General features: G+C 42.4%; 2 protein-coding genes and 1 long non-coding RNA gene across 3 annotated transcripts; 1 reads left to right on the top strand and 2 right to left on the bottom strand.

Moving 5' to 3' along the window:
* Positions 1-1,268: 1,268 nt before the first annotated feature.
* On the bottom strand, positions 1,269-1,522 carry LOC117183315 (long non-coding RNA:CR44335). Its single transcript, XM_033376768.1, is given in 3 exon segments — positions 1,269-1,362; positions 1,394-1,479; positions 1,481-1,522. Coding segments are annotated over 3 exon segments (222 nt in total).
* Positions 1,523-8,970: 7,448 nt separating this feature from the next.
* On the bottom strand, positions 8,971-9,728 carry LOC26533715 (uncharacterized). The gene is made up of 2 exons (XR_004468393.1): positions 9,128-9,728; positions 8,971-9,076 (listed from the first exon to the last, which is right to left on the bottom strand). It is a non-coding gene; the product is annotated as an uncharacterized lncRNA (long non-coding RNA).
* Positions 9,729-9,825: 97 nt separating this feature from the next.
* On the top strand, positions 9,826-11,191 carry LOC4802950 (endoplasmic reticulum resident protein 44). The gene has a single exon (XM_001359726.4). The coding sequence runs from the start codon at positions 9,868-9,870 to the stop codon at positions 11,101-11,103; it is 1,236 nt and encodes a 411-aa protein (XP_001359763.3). The 5' UTR covers positions 9,826-9,867; the 3' UTR covers positions 11,104-11,191.
* The last annotated feature ends 4,711 nt before the right edge of the window (positions 11,192-15,902 follow it).

Here is a 15,902-nt window from a genome sequence, read left to right as displayed (position 1 = left end):
TCGAACGAACCAGCAAAACGTTGCAAGATCAATGCTTGCAGACTCAGACACAGATACACGGAGGTACAGAGGCGCAGATACAGACGCGGAATCGGCCAACGGTTTCTGTTTGCCCAGTTTGTAACCCGCTGTTGTAAGTAAATTTGTTTTGCGGTTCACCATGTGTTTGTTGGCTCCTCTCATCTGCTAATTGTGTGAGATGTAAAGCGGAAACTCTATATTTAAAAATTCTATCACACATCATACCAATAAACAGTCTTCATAAGCAATCTCTCTCTCGAAAGGACTTCTTTTTAGACCCATAATTATAGCCCTTGTATGAAGTTTTCCATTAGCCTTTGGCCATGGCATTCGACAGACAATTTAAGCACGTTAAGCACACTTAATTACCAGAACCACCCAGAAGTCTGTCCGTGTGTGTGGCAGCCAAACACTAGTAGCCAGCGTTGGTGCTTAGCACAAATTACCAACTTTAATGCGACAGCCGGTTCGCGCTCGCAGGCTAGGCCTGCAAGAGTTCGCAAAATTGACATGACAACGGCAATACTTCAATACAGAATTCAAAGAAAGCCGTAGCTAAAAAGCCAGTGCGAGACATACTCGTATTTTTGGTGTTAAAATGGATATAGCTGCATTTTATTATGATTATTATGATTTTCGACTGGCGGCGGGCATCGCCGGCCAGGCACCGCGCAGCAGGAAAAAATTACAAATCATTGACGAGTGAGCGGCACTAAACTCATCAGCAGAGGAAGCGATGGTTGGAGATGGGGGTTCCTAGGGTGTGGACGTGGATGTGGCAGGGAGCAACCGGTAGCAACGGTAGCCGATCGGTGGCAAGTGCAAGCGACTCGACTCGCGTTAATGGCCAAAAGCAGACAGACAGAAACGAAGCCAGCGTTTCGGGCAGCTTCTTCAATGTGAATTCCGTGCATTTGCAATCGCACTTGGCTGGCGACTACGTCCGGTCGTGGCCACAGTGAATGCTGTAGCCCAAGAAGAACGAGATTTTAGACGAAGTCATATATCAGCAATCTTCTTGCCGAATCCCCACTGTAGACAGTCGCTTCAGCTGCTGCTACTGCTGCTGATGACGACGTTGAAATCTTTAACGCGTCTTGCGCCCTGGCATGATCATTATCGCTGGTTTCGTTTTACGCAACTCTTTGCCACTCATTTGGCTCTGGTTTCCACTGCAACTGCTACGGCAGCAGCAGCAGCAGCAACGTACGAGAACGAGTACTGACAATGGTCGTCTGGGGCAGCAGTCAGATGGTTTTGGGTGATCCATCAATTGTACTCCCAGTTGTGTCCCAGTGTCCAAATGCAACAGTTGTCCATGATGTATGCTCATTGCATTGGCTCTGCTCTGCTCTCCCGCCCGTTTCTGGACCCCCATTCTGGCTCGTTCTTTGTTGGCCAATTTGATTTGCTACCATTTGGAAGACAAGTTGGCGGCTCCTGATTGCTTGTTGTGGTGGGCATCAAAAACAAATAAAAGCTTAAATTGTTTTCGGATCATAAAGCAAAAAGGGTTTAACCCATTGATTGTACGTTGATTGCCATTTATTGCCCCCCTTTTCGGCGGACGAAGGATGTCTTTGTGGGAAATGGGTGGTTTCCTCTCGTTTTCCTTTTTGGCGGTTTTACAACTTCACAGTTATGATTGCGACTAATGAGTGGATGGAAGCGGCAGCAGCAGCAGCAGCGGCAAATCAGACCCATAATCTTTGGTAATTGTGTGAAACGATTAGCCCAGCAGCTGTTCTGATACAGGGAGACACATTTTCTGAATCGTACTTTCTGCGGAGTACTCAACGAAACTCCTCTGTGGCACAGACATTACGTATACTAGGTGGGCTTGCACTGTAATTAAAATCAACATGATGGAAACAGAGCAGACAAGACATTTACGAGCCATAAACTCTCAAGGCTTACATTGTAACGGGCCACAAAAACTAATTGGGTCAAAAACGAGATGTTACGCACTCGTCCGAGAGGGAGAGAGATAGAGATGGAGAGAGAGAGAGAGAGAGGGTCACGACTGTAGCACCTGTTGGCAGGTGAGCCGCAATGACGTTTCACTTAGGTTGCGCCGCAAATGCATTTGCAATACTCAAATAAATAAATACAATTTTGACAGAAAGATGACACCACAAATGTGGGATCGAATGGGGGAAGATGATGACAATAGAAGTGATGTGACATGGCCGATAGTGTCCCTTCCACACTGCCTTGATGTTGGCCATCTCACAGCACCAGGAGTGACGTTCTGTGGCGCACCTTTGGCTCTACCTTTAACTCTAATTGTGCCAGGCCTCTGTTTTTGGGGGCACTCACTGCCTGGTGTACACTCTTCGTCGTTTTCAGTTGGCAAATGGCATAAATTTAAATTTTAATTTACTGCGTCGTCAATTGAAGTCGTGCTCGGGCACTTGGAACTCGTCTCCATCGCGAGTCCCAGTCCCTGTCTCGGGCTCTGGCTCTGGCTCTTTCTGTGGCTGTGGCTCTCTCCTGGTCTGCTATTTCATTTCATTTATTTATTTTGAGCTACTTGCAAAATAATTGCATAAATAAATATTTTAAAAAAGGTATCCAGCCTGTCTCCAGCTCTCCCTCTTCTCACGCACACACCGCCTCCTCTCTCTCCTTAATTTGTTGTATTTTGATTACAATCGTTCGTCCGGCTGGCAGATGTGGCAGCAGGAGAACGACTGGCAGCCCGCCCGTCAATGCCTCCTCGCACCAGTAGATTGAAGTGCGGTGATTATCTCTGTGTGTGTGTGTGTGTGTGTGTACGAGTACCTGTCCACTGGCCCAGATCTCTCTCTCTCTCTCTCTCTCTAAATCTCTCTGGATTCACATGGGTTCGCATGGGACAATTTATCAATGAAACGATGGATTTGTCGGTGTGAGTGTCTGTCTCTAGCATTAGGTGCATGTAAATTTCGGCACAGATTTGCAAAATGTCAACGCAAATTGGAGGCAAACAAACAAAAAAAACTAACTAAATACATATTTCATTGAATAAAAATATTATTCACCTTACACTGAGAGAAAAATTATAGTTAAAATATACGAACACACATATTTGAATTAAAAATTCGGCTTTTAAATAAAAACATAATCAAATTAAATATAATTCTAATTAGTTTGAACATAAATGTATTAAACGTGTTTTTAATAAATATTTCAGGAAATATATTTTATTAAAAAAAAATATTTAATTAGAATATGAAATATATTTATTTTTAAATATGAAATATATTTAGATTAGATATTTTCATAATAATTCATAATAATGTCAAAATGTTAATATAACCGGGAAGTGATTTTTAAATTTTTCCCTTTTGGTACATATGTATATAATGGTAAGTATAAATATTAAAATCCAAGTGAAGCTATTCAGGACTCAGGGATTTTTCCTCTCCGTGTAATAACCAAGACATTCCCCATTCACCTGTGAGCAGTCATAACATCTAAAAACATCTCAATCCCCCAAAACAGACATCCCAAGACAAATCTTATCTGAAGACGACACCACATTGACATATGCACACACGATTAACAAGTGTTTAAATCACAATAAAACTTTAAATCCCCACAGATGAAGCAATAAAACCATATAAAAAGCCAACTTCAAGAAAAGAAAACCCAAAATAAACCAAACAACAAATCCCGAATTCGATCCCTGGACCGGCGGTGGCATGCAAAAAACTTCCATATAGAAAAAAATCAAGAACTTACGCACCCAAAAATTGGTCAATAAAATCAACGACAAAACTTTTGTTTGGCCAAAGAAGAGTACAAAGGACACCCAGCCACAAAAGCCAAACGAAGATGCTCTGAAGAACAAAGCGAGGGATGGGACATGATCTGGATGGAGATGAAGAGAAAAAAAGTTTTTTTGCGGGGCGTGTGCTCCGAACAAGTGGACAAAAAACATTCCCAGGGCAATAAAAATGACAACAGTTACAAAGTGGCAGTGGCAGTGGCGGTGGCAGCAGCAGCTACAAATACAAATACATAGGAGTATTACAAAAGCCAGAGCAGACAGAGAAACAGTCCAGAGGCACACACAGGCAGGGAGACAGACAGAGCAGTCGCACACTGAGACGGGGATTAAGCCAATTTAACAGATGCTTAAAGTCAGAACACTCGTAATCACATATTGGATTAACGCAGCCTAGTGTGAACCGCGAAGTGACTGACGTATGAAGCTGCGGCATAAGGCACAAGGGGCACAGATATGAGCATCGCATCCAAAGTGAGTCACATTCAGGATGGGAAGAGTCTGGGTGCGACTATCTGCGGATTGGGAAATACCCTGCAGAGTAAGTTTTGTCTTCTTACTTGGATAGAGGAACATGAAAGATGGAAGCTCTTAAGCTAAAGGGATCACAAAATACCTGCTTGGAAAATACTTCAGAATTAAAACATCTTTAGGATGATTTGTTGTATACTGTGCAGATCGACAAATCTGTTCGTATTTCTAATCAAATTCATAACGATTTCCACTCATAATTCTATTCTGTAGCGCATTCCTTCTTCGGTTAGACTCTAGGCTAAAAATCTTCACCCAAAAAGTCTTCAAATTTATTTCGTTGACATATGCGGGCTACCGAATACGCGACTTCTCTTCTGACTTCTGCCGCCACCGCCATAAGCCCGCATTCTCCCTGCATTTATTTCACTTTTATTATTTTTTTTTTACTTTAAAATCGCGGCATAAATTCCCAAATATACGAGATATACTCGTACGAACGAGTATATCCACACACAGCCGTGGTCTTGGCTCAGCAAATTTTTGGGTCTCTCTCCTTTTGGCTTTTTGCTTGTGTCCACAGCTACTTTGTCTTTGCCGTTTGCCTGCCTGCTGCCATGGGGCAAATCCTTTAGACGACGTCGCATGTTTGCCTTTTTTTGGCACTCTGTTTTTATATGATTTCATTTAATTTTTTTCTGCGTTGCGTTTACTTTGGGTTTGACTTTGCCCATTTGCGGCGTTTTGATATGTTACCCGGTAGCTCGCTCGGTGGACCTCTTCTCCTTTCGTTTTTGTTTCCTTCTGGTGTTGGTTTGCTGCCTGCGGCTATGGCTGGGCAAGGACCCACGACCCGTACCGGTACCCATCTCCAATCTGCAATCCTCATACGTTTACTGGTGCTCGTAGCCCCCAAAATGAGCCACTTAAAGCGATGAGATTTTTGGCGTCTGACGGCGGCGTTTATCAAATAAATATCTTTGAAATATATAACAAATAATGAAATGCTGTCGAATGAGTCTCGGATTGGTGTTATTAATTGTGGGCAATTGATTTGATTTGTTTTGTGGGATGTTCCGCTACAAAGGACCACAGATAGAAACCCCATGCATCATCCTTAAAGATCATCTAATGTTATCGCATATGTAAGGACCACCCAGCAACCCAACATCATTAGCAGCAGTCTCTCCCCCTAGACATCTGGGGTCTGTGGGACAAATGAATTAATTGAAACATTACCTAAGCAAATGTTGAGCGAACGAATGAGACCAACCCGAAATTTCTCAGGCTAATTGAATTTCCTTTTCGCTTCTGTCCACGTGTCCCTACCTCGTATATCCTTCGTGCTGCTGTTTGTAGAAAAATGGTTGACTCGCATTTTAAGTGTGGTTATTTTTTTTTGTTGGGGCATTGTTGTTCTGTGTTTTCACGCATAAAAATTAAAGTCCCCAAGCTTGGGACTTCCCCTGCTGTTCATCTGCCTCTGCAACAATTGGCTTTTGTTGTAAATGTTGGCCATCATTAGTTGGCCGGCTTCTAACACGACATTGATGTGGCTTAATTATGCCAGAGATGATTCTATCTGAGGCATAGAAGGAGCTTACAAGGGGGGACATTAGTACGAAGAGAAGTGTAACTGAGAAAACATATACATTTCTGGTTTAAATTACTGTTGAGCTCCCCCTTTTGGCTCCGCCCATGTTCCCGCTTTAATTACATTCAGAACAGCTCGAAACTCTTAGTCGCATACGAGTACGAGAGTCAGATAATTCATTAAACCTCCAAAACTGGCAACAACAGCTTCATAAAGGTTTTGGCCAGCCGGGCCACACCCATCCCCCACGAAAGCGTTAATGATGGTAGACGATTGTGATTGCTAATGTCCCTGGAATGGTTGGATAGATGGCCAAGAGAAAGATAGAATGGAAGAATGAACGAACAGGAGGGGTAAGGGAGGGCGGCATGGCTTTGCCTGGTTGACACTCGTCTCACAGAGTTCAAGTGGCTGCCCGGTGGCATCTCAATCTCTAGATTGACTAATGGAGAATGAGGACGACGTGTTGATTGATTGTTTTTCCATGTAAATCGTGGGACAAATTAATCAATGCTAATGACACTTTTCTCAAAAGCAACTTTGCCTTTGCTGCGTCAAACGGAAATGTCTAGCCAAAAAGATTGAGAGAGCGGAAAAAAGAAGAAACTAAATTGTCTACAAATTGCATTTTAAGCGGATTCATGGTCGTGGTGCGCAATGCAATTTTTCACCAAAGGATTTGGTGTCCTCTTTCTGCGAAGATAACCTTGATTTAGGTTTGTGTTGTTTTGCGTTAATTACCCATAAGATACTTATGCTCATTAAAACAAACATACAGATACGCATTCCGGTACTCTGGCCATTGCCAGCAGAAATTCTTTATCTTAATCATGATTTTATGCTAATGTGTCGCAGCGTCTTGTAGTAGCTGCAAGATTACAAGATACCAAACGGCGACAACTCAACTCTTACCAGCTGGAGAGCGTGTGTCCCACAGATACACCCAGTCGACGACTCTGAATGCATCTCAGACCCTCCACAATTATGGGGAAACCGCGCGTCGGTTTACGCCCACTTGGCTACTATGTTTTTTGTGGGTCGTGCCAACCCTTTTGCAGTACCTTGACTTTGTTTTCCCATTCACCATTTAGCATATACCATTTACCATTTACCAGTTCCCTTCTTTCATTGTTGGTTTGTTAGTTTCTTAGCCATCCGCTGCATGTTTGGGGGTTGCTTTGTCCTGTGTGCGTTGCATTTTGGGTGTGGGCTCGACTCCAGCAGAACTACCAGTACAAGTACATCTATAATTACGTCACCTTGCCTTGTGGCAGTCATGGCCCGAAACACCCAACAACTTGGAAGGTAGAAAGGAGTGGGGGAATAAGGGCTTAAAGGTTTCTCTTTAAAGACACCCTCCGTTTGACCACAACTGAGAGCTGAAGATGCACTAGTTATATCTCCCACATGACTTGTCAATAAGCTGCTTTCTTCTAGAAGGGAAAATATTGCTCAAAAATTTATAAGCGGCTTCCCCGAGCCGAAAAAGGAACACTTTCGGGTTGGGTTGTGAGGACGCTGCCGGCCACAGGCAAAGTTTTTCCTAAAGTTGATTTATATCTGGCACTGGAGTGCCTCTGATGTCGGCTGAAGAGATGGTACCACAAGTTGACACGTCTTGTGGTCAGGCCAAAAGATAATAACGAGAACGGGATGGCACGGCACAGCACGGCACATGTGAGCTTTTCCTTTTCCACAATGGAAATGGGAGCCTTGGTGGGGCGCCGGCAGTTATCAGGTTTTATACCCGATACTCAAAATGAGTATAGGGGTATATTAGATTTGTGGTGACAATGGATGTGTGTAACGTCCAGAAGGAATCGTTTCCGACCCCATAAAGTATATATATTCTTAATCAGCATCAATAGCCGAGTCGATTGAGACCCAAATCTTATTATTATTATTATAATTATTATTATATATGTATGTACATACATTACATAATTATTATTTTTGATTTTTGTTGTATAATTATTATTATAATTGTTATTCTCGATTTTTATGGAATAATTATTATTTTGATTTTTATTGAATAATTATTATTATAATTGTTATTCTTGATTATTATGGAATAATTATTATTTTGATTTTTATTGAATAATTATTATTATAATTGTTATTATTATTCAATAAAAATCAAAATAATAATTATTCCATAAAAATCAAGAATAACAATTATAATAATAATTATACAAAAAAATCAAAAATAATAATTATTCAATAAAAATCAAGAATAACAATTATAATAATAATTATACAATAAAAATCAAAAATAATAATTATACAATAAAAATCAAAAATAATAATTATTCAATAAAAATCAAGAATAATAATTATTATAATTATTATTATAATAAATAATATAATATAATTATTATATTATACAATAAAAATCAAAAATAATAATTATAATAATAATTATGCAATAAAAGTCAAGAATAATAATTATTATTATTATAAGTATTATTTTTGATTTTTATTGAATAATAATTATTTAATAATAAAAATCAAAAATAATAATTATACAATAAGAATAAAAAATAATGATTATACAACAAAAATGAGAAATGTCTGAGAATACGAGAAAACCAAAAACGCAGAATCGTAGAGAAAGGCTATATTTTCTAGACTGCATAAACCAGATCGTTTAATTTTTATAGCCTGAATCAAGAAAACAATTTCATTCTCTCTCGGCTTTGCCTATTGCAAAATGTGAGTTCTTAGATCTCAGAGACTATAAGAGCTAGAGCAACCAAATTTGGTGTCCACACTCCTGTGATATCTAACCTTGACAAGTTTATTTCGAAATTTCGCCACACGCACTTCCGCCCCCGCAAAGAACGAAGATCAGTGACATCCCCAGATCTCAGAGACTATTAAGGCTAGAATGTTCAATGTCAGCGCCGTCTGCCGGAGGAGAGCCATACTGACTAAGTATCGGGTATACAAATGTAAATGTAGAGTTGCGGTCTCCGCAGCAACTCACAACGTTCCCCCTCGCTTTTTCTGGGAAGTTGGCCTCGTTTTTGCTGATTTTCCACACTTGCTTGGGCCTGGTCCGTTGTCCTGCTATTGCTTCCCAGCAACAGCTGGCAGAGGCCAACTGTTTTTCCCTTTTTTTTATTATTAATATTTTTTCCGTTCCTATTTTGGTCACGTTTGATAAGCTCCAACTAATAATTCATGAATGGACACGCGCACGGGTCAAGCTGTTGCTGCTGTTGGATGATTTTTAAATATGATTCGAATGAGTTTATAAGTTTTCTTACTTATTTAAGGAGCAGAGCCGAACGTTTGTACACATCTGATGAAGGCGGTGGGGCAGTCACTGCGTATCCTCCCTTGGGGGTGGTTTCACTTTAGCTTCGGATTGATTGATGTCTTTGCTGGCAAACGTCTCTCAGACAATCATTAGCTTCGGATTGTCGATTCCCTTACTCTTTGGGTTAGGTATATATGTATATCCTACCCTGTGTGCCACGCCCACCATTCGCACAGTGAGTGGCGTTGACAGCTTGCCAAATTGTCTGCTGAAATTCGACGTCGAAAGCTCCAGACATCGTCCCATGACCATGACGCATCATTAGCATCCATCCAATTGCGAGTATCTATGCCTGTATCTGGACAGAGTTTGTGTTTGGATTTGCAATGAGATATTTAATTCAAATTTATCAGTGGTTGAAGCATTTCTTAAGGCAGAATGTGGTAGGAAGGTAAGATAACAATTTTCCAGACATACAATCCCGATTGGAGGCTAAGTAATATAATAATTGTATACCAATTGATTAAAGTTCGTTTTTCTTTCAAAGTGTTTCTTCCTTTTAGAGCGTCTACCATGCCCAGAAGAACAATGAAAACAACCAATATCAAGTTCTTTAAGCACTTCGACTCCCACGTAGACGTATCGAATGGATTGGAAAGCCGAACATAATGCAAATTTCACAGTTTCAATTAAGCAACTTCGCCATCGATTACCGATCAATGGGAAAACATCGTTGTTCAAGTACAAATGGCCTTTAAAAATCTTTCCGGCTGTTGGACTATCCTGCTGATCTTGGGGTGCCACCATCTGGCACCCATTGCTGGTAATTCCGTGACTGTGGGCCAGCACAATATAGATCAAATACTCGAGTCGACCGAATTGGTGCTGCTCAACTTTTACACGGACTGGTGCCCCTTTAGTATCCGATTGGCACCCATCTTCGAGGAGGCAGCCAGACAGATAAATAACACGTTCTGGGAGTCGGGGCGGGTGACGATAGGCAAGGTCAACTGCGACAAGGAGGAGAATGTGGCCCTCAAATTCGAAATCATTAAGTATCCCACACTAAAGATTTTACGCAATGGAATGGTTGTCAATAGTGAATACCGTGGCCAGAGGTCAGTGGAGGCGTTCTACCAGTTCGTGGCACAGGAACTCGCCGATCCCATCAAGGAGTTCCGCACACTCGAAGAGCTGCATGACATCAATGACGACACCGGCTTGCTCATTGGCTACTTCATGGAGAAAAATAGCACGGAGTATGACAACTTTCGCAAGGTGGCGAACTTTTTGAAGAAGGAATGCCAGTTTCTAGCGGGCTTTGGCGAGGTGACGGAGGGTCTGCGTCCAGATGGACAGAATCTGATCATCTTTCGTGCCGACTCCACTCTTTCCAGCCACAGAGAGTACTACAGTGAGTATTCGGGGAATTTGAGTAGCTTTGATGACCTGATGGCCTGGACGGATGACAAGTGCATCCAACTGGTGCGGGAAATCACCTTCAACAATGCCGAGGAAATCACCGAGGAGGGTCTACCTTTCGTCATGCTCTTCTACGACAAGAACAATCTTCAGCACGTGCAGGAGTTCAAGACGGTAGTGGAGACCAAATTATCGAATTCGTCTCTTGTAAACTATTTGACTGCCGATGGACAACTATTCCAGTACCCGCTCATGCATTTGGGTAAATCTGTGGCCGATCTGCCCGTTATAGCCATCGACTCGTTCCGCCACATGTATGTGTTCCCCCGCTACGAGGACATCCACAAGCCGGGCGTGCTGCAGGCATTCATCGACAGTCTGTTCAATGGGAAGCTGCACCATCAGCTCCACTACGGTCCCGAACCATCCACAGCGGTGTGGGAGAACGACACCAGCAAGGCTGACACTGTTCCAGCAGTGGTGCCCGAATCGCAGTTCAAACAGTTGCTGCCCTCCCCGCATCGCTATACATTACTCAACAGAACTAGAGATGAGCTGTAACTCTAAATAGAAATGTTAATTTCCGCAACCATTGAATATTAAAGATTTCCTAGGCTAGATCCCCAACAGCTGAGGCACAGAAGTGAAATATTTCAACAGCTCCTTTCTGGGGGCCAGAGAGCGGCATTCGAATGCCCGTTTCTGGCGGCTGTGACAAATCGAACACCCATCCGATATGGACATTGCTTCTCGGGCTCCAACTCTAGAGAGTCCGACGCGTGCCTTGATATCGATATTTCCAGGAAGCCCAAAGCAGAGGCAGTCCAGAATGGGAGTGGAATGGTCATTCCATTTGAATATTCCTGCCTCTGGCAGACGGATCGAACCATATAAATGCTAATAAACTCATTAGTCAAGCATTTTAGACTGAAATCTCAAATGCAGTGCGTTGCAATGCATTAAGGCAATGCTCGAATATCAGAGAATAAGCTAATTTTGTGGAAAAATGAGTTGTATAATTAGTACCGTTCTGTATTCCACTGTATTCTTGGATATCTCTGGTATGTTTCTGGCAAATCCTCGAGGGAGTGCACCATTCCGCACCACTCCTCTTATGGCATTGCAGCAGACCAAACACTTTTACTCCAATATTGTCATAATTAATAATATTTTTATGGTCTTATATATGTAGACAAACGAGCGTGACTCGAAGCGACTGGAGACTGAAGACTGAAGACTGGAGTCGAGTCGATGCAAGTCGCTCTGCAGCGTGCAGCTGCAGCTCTAATCAGCGTCAGGAGCGCGTGCCAGTCGCGTTGTCACCTGCACAATTATAGAATTTTCCATAGTCGGGCAATGCGCAGCCACCAAAATGGCAAGACTCCAAAAAGGTGCGCCACAACAGAGCGAGCAAGCTCTCTGTCCGCGCGAGAAGTGTCCGCCATAAATAACTGCCAATAAATGTCAACGTTTTTGGCGCATTAACATAACAGCTAAGCCGATTTCGTTGACAGGGGCCTGTCTCTCTCTCTCTCTCTTTCTGTCTGTCTCTATCCTGAGGAGGAGCATCTTCCATCCATCCATCCATCCAGTGCCTTCTACCATCATTATTTCTGTGCACCCATCTTCTGCACAATTGAAATAATCGTCTTTTAATCGCCTACGCCTCGACGGACTGTCTGGGTCTCCAATTACCGCTTCAATCGTTAACTTCTGAGGCTGTCAGAGGGAGAGCGGGTTTTCGGTTGGGATGGGATGGTTGGGTGCCAAGATCTCTAGTTGGAGAGGTCTTCAATGGATGCTGTGATGGTGATGCTCATCAGTGCAGATCGACAATTGCTGCCGCGGAGGAAGTCACGTGCGGAAGTTTTTCGGAAAACTTTCTCAGTTTTAATGGATCGTTGTTCTAAATTAGAGTGAAGAAAACTTCCGTTTATAATTTGGATGGAAAATTTCACTGGTTTTTTAAGGGTACTCGTATTAACCTAGTTTTATAGATTGTTCTGCCCATTTCCTATATCCCAAAAGCAGACACCATGTCTCTTCCGCAACACAAGCACATCCACAATCTGCAATTTCCAGCCTCTAAATGTGTGATATTTCAATTAAAATTTAACGGCGCAAGTCATTAAATGACAAGTACGACTTGCACTGCAGAAGAGCGGTACTAGAGGGGCCAACAAGATGCCGCAAAAAGCTCAAATGTCAGAGCAGAACGACATTTGGACAGACGAACAATCGACAACGACAACAACCATTTGAGAGAGCTCAACATATTCAAAGTTGTGCACGAGCGGGATTCCAATTTCATTTTGTGCTGCTCGATGGCAAAAAAGCAAAAACCGTTTGCTCGTCCAACGTGCAACAAATAAAAAAACACAAACAAAACGTTTTTGTTTAATTAAATTAACAAAATACGCGACGGATGAACAGCAGCAGAGCCAGAGCAGAGTCAGAGGCAGAGGCATCGGCAGCCAGTGGAGGCGCAAAAACTCAGTTATTTTGCACGCAGGCCAACACGCCAACACGTGTTGCAAGGGCCAGCCGCCTGGCTAAGAGAGAGAGGCCTGCCTGCCACAAGGCGCGCTCTCTTAAGGCCAGAGGCTTGCTCACTCGCACCAACAAAAGCTCTTATGCAGTCTCGCTCGAGCCTCCATTGAAACGTCTGTCTCTCGCTCCCACTTTGGGGTAGCGTAGCCATACACCATAACCGTCTCACTCTTTGGCTGCCTTTAGCCCGTTTTGGCCAATCAGGGGAAAGCGCCTCAATGCGCCATGCGCGCATACAACAAAAGGCGGAGTCCGGTTTCGGACCTTCAATGCAGTTGCCCCTCGCGTCCCACACTCCACTCATTTCAGTGCGGGACGGGACCCAGCCCTATAGCCTGCCCCTGCGCCATTGCCGCTTCTGCCGCTTCTTCTGGACTGTCTGTCAACCATTTGGCGTCCATGACCAACCATGACGGCTGCTCTCGGCCTGGCTATGGCTTTGGCTTTGGCTTCACTACGGCTGGCATTTTGACATTTCGCTCGGAGGCAATGAAGTCCATGGCGCCGCACAGTAGCATCTGCAACCGCCATGGCATCTGCAGCAGCATCACTTATCTGTCTGGCAGCGGTTTGAGGCGAGAAATATATATCTCATCATGCAACTGGAGTAGGATTTTGCATGGCATTGCGGTTGCAACTGATACATTTTGAATTTAAATGGATATTTTGGTGTTCACGTGCTTGTTGGAGTCGAGTAATTGCTTTTTGGAGAACGAATTTCCAGATATATGGTCCTAAAAAAGCACAAATAAATGTTAAATATATTGTTTCTTTGACCGCCAAGCATTTCCAAACATTTAAACAGAAGATATGTTACTGATTAACTTTAAAAATTCAAGATTTTTGACTCACACACAGAGTTGGCGATAGAAAATATAATTATTTTCACAAAAAACAAGGAATTACCACATTTTTTGAATCGCAAAAGTAAAGAAAAATGTAGAAGTATAGAAGAGTACAGTGAAAATCCCTGAACCCAAATAGTCAGACTTCGATTTTAATATTTATGCCATTATATATGCAGATATGCAGCCGAGAGAGTAAATATTAAAACGAAAGAGTTATCACTTACATTTTAACTTAAAAATTAAAATATTTTGATCTAAATACGGAAAATATACAGATGTCTTTCATTTAAATATGAAATATATTTCGTAATTCACCAACTGAGAACGGCTGGGCCGATTTGGCTCAAATTTGTTTGCAGTGGCTTGTATTTGACGGAAGAAGGTTTTTACGAAAGAAAATTTTCAGAAAACACACCCGCAATCACCGCAATTACGCAATTTTAGCCGCAGGTTGCGAAGAGCTAATTGTCATAGTCGGAGATCAGTTCCAAACTCGCGGGAATATTCTCCATCGACGAAACAATCCCCTTTTATCCACAATGTGCGCCACAGCGAGATATGGCAGGGCCCGCAAGTAAAATATATATCTTTTTAAAAAGTTATTGCCGTATTAAAAAGACATTCTAATATATATCATAATGTAAATGTCTTCTGGAATGCAGAATCTAGCTTTGGTTGAAACTTTTACAATTTAATCTCACATAAGATACGGTAAAGAAGAGAAGGTGCTCGATTTTTGATGAAAAGAATAAATTGGACGCAAAACTGCATTTCTCCCTGAAATTAGTACTAGTATTCTTTGATGTTGTTTGCATTATTGCCGTTGGGGGGGGAAAGAAAAAGCCGTCAAAAATAAATCTATTCAATTAATAAAACGCATTTGATTACCATACCCATACTCACAGTCATGGCTGGCTCTTATCACATTCGAATCGCTTCAAATGTCTGCTCGTATGCAAATACCAAATGGCATTGATGACAGTGCAAACAAGGAAATTTTGTATGGCACTCAAGTAAATGAAAGCCCGCACGAAGAGCTCATAAAAAATACGAATATACTTCTAAATGACAAGTCATAAAAAATAGTTAATTGCAGTGGTGGGTGGCAAATTGTTGGCATAATCAAATTAGTCGATAAACTGCAACGGAAACTTTCATTTTATGTACATATGTATGTATGTATGTATGTACATGCATGTATATGCAGTGGCAGCCAATGGCCGACCGACCTCCCGCCGGCAGGCCATGGCAGAACAAAGCGCTAAATGAAGCAATTTCCTAGTAATTCAAAAATGGAGAAGACTGCAACATTGTAGGGGCAATGCCTACAGCATATTTGACATACTCCATTCAGACCTATGGGTATTCTGCGGCCCAGGTGGACGACGGGCCAATTGCATTGATTAACTGAAATAAACGGCCTTCCTATGCTGCGAAGCTGCAGGAGCTGCAGTTTAATTTCATGTATTTCGACTGGCTCTTGTGTCCCCCAGGGAATAACAGTTGCAGTTGTCACAGAGCCGAGCCGAGCCGAAAATCGGGAAAAATCTTCCTCCAGGCGATGGCCGATTCCCACCCGCCAGCGACACATGTCTCTGCCCATAAAAAATGCCTTGTCAAAAGGAAACAAAACAAAAAAAATACGTACAAAAAAAGAATGCCAATCCAAAGGCAAGCAGCAGAAAAAGAAATAAACCAAGTGCTCCAATAAAAATTCCACCGCCTTCGCCTGAATGCCGCTACTACTCGCTCACTCGCACATACTCTATTGCTCTCTCTCGCTCTATCATGCTCTCTCTTTCTTTTTGTCTCTCTTTTTTGTGCCGGCGTCTTTTTTAAGAGCGCGTTTGCTTGCCTTGTGGTTTTTGTGCGGCTTGCTCTTGAGCTTGGTTTACATTGCGTATGAGTGATATGCTTTTTTCCGCCTGTGGGATGCCGCCGGTTGAAATGAATATGTGTGCG

The sequence above is a fragment of the Drosophila pseudoobscura genome, chromosome 2, assembly GCF_009870125.1.
Source record: "Drosophila pseudoobscura strain MV-25-SWS-2005 chromosome 2, UCI_Dpse_MV25, whole genome shotgun sequence".
Lineage (NCBI taxonomy): Eukaryota > Metazoa > Arthropoda > Insecta > Diptera > Drosophilidae > Drosophila > Drosophila pseudoobscura.
This window is presented reverse-complemented; position numbering and strand designations above follow the sequence as displayed.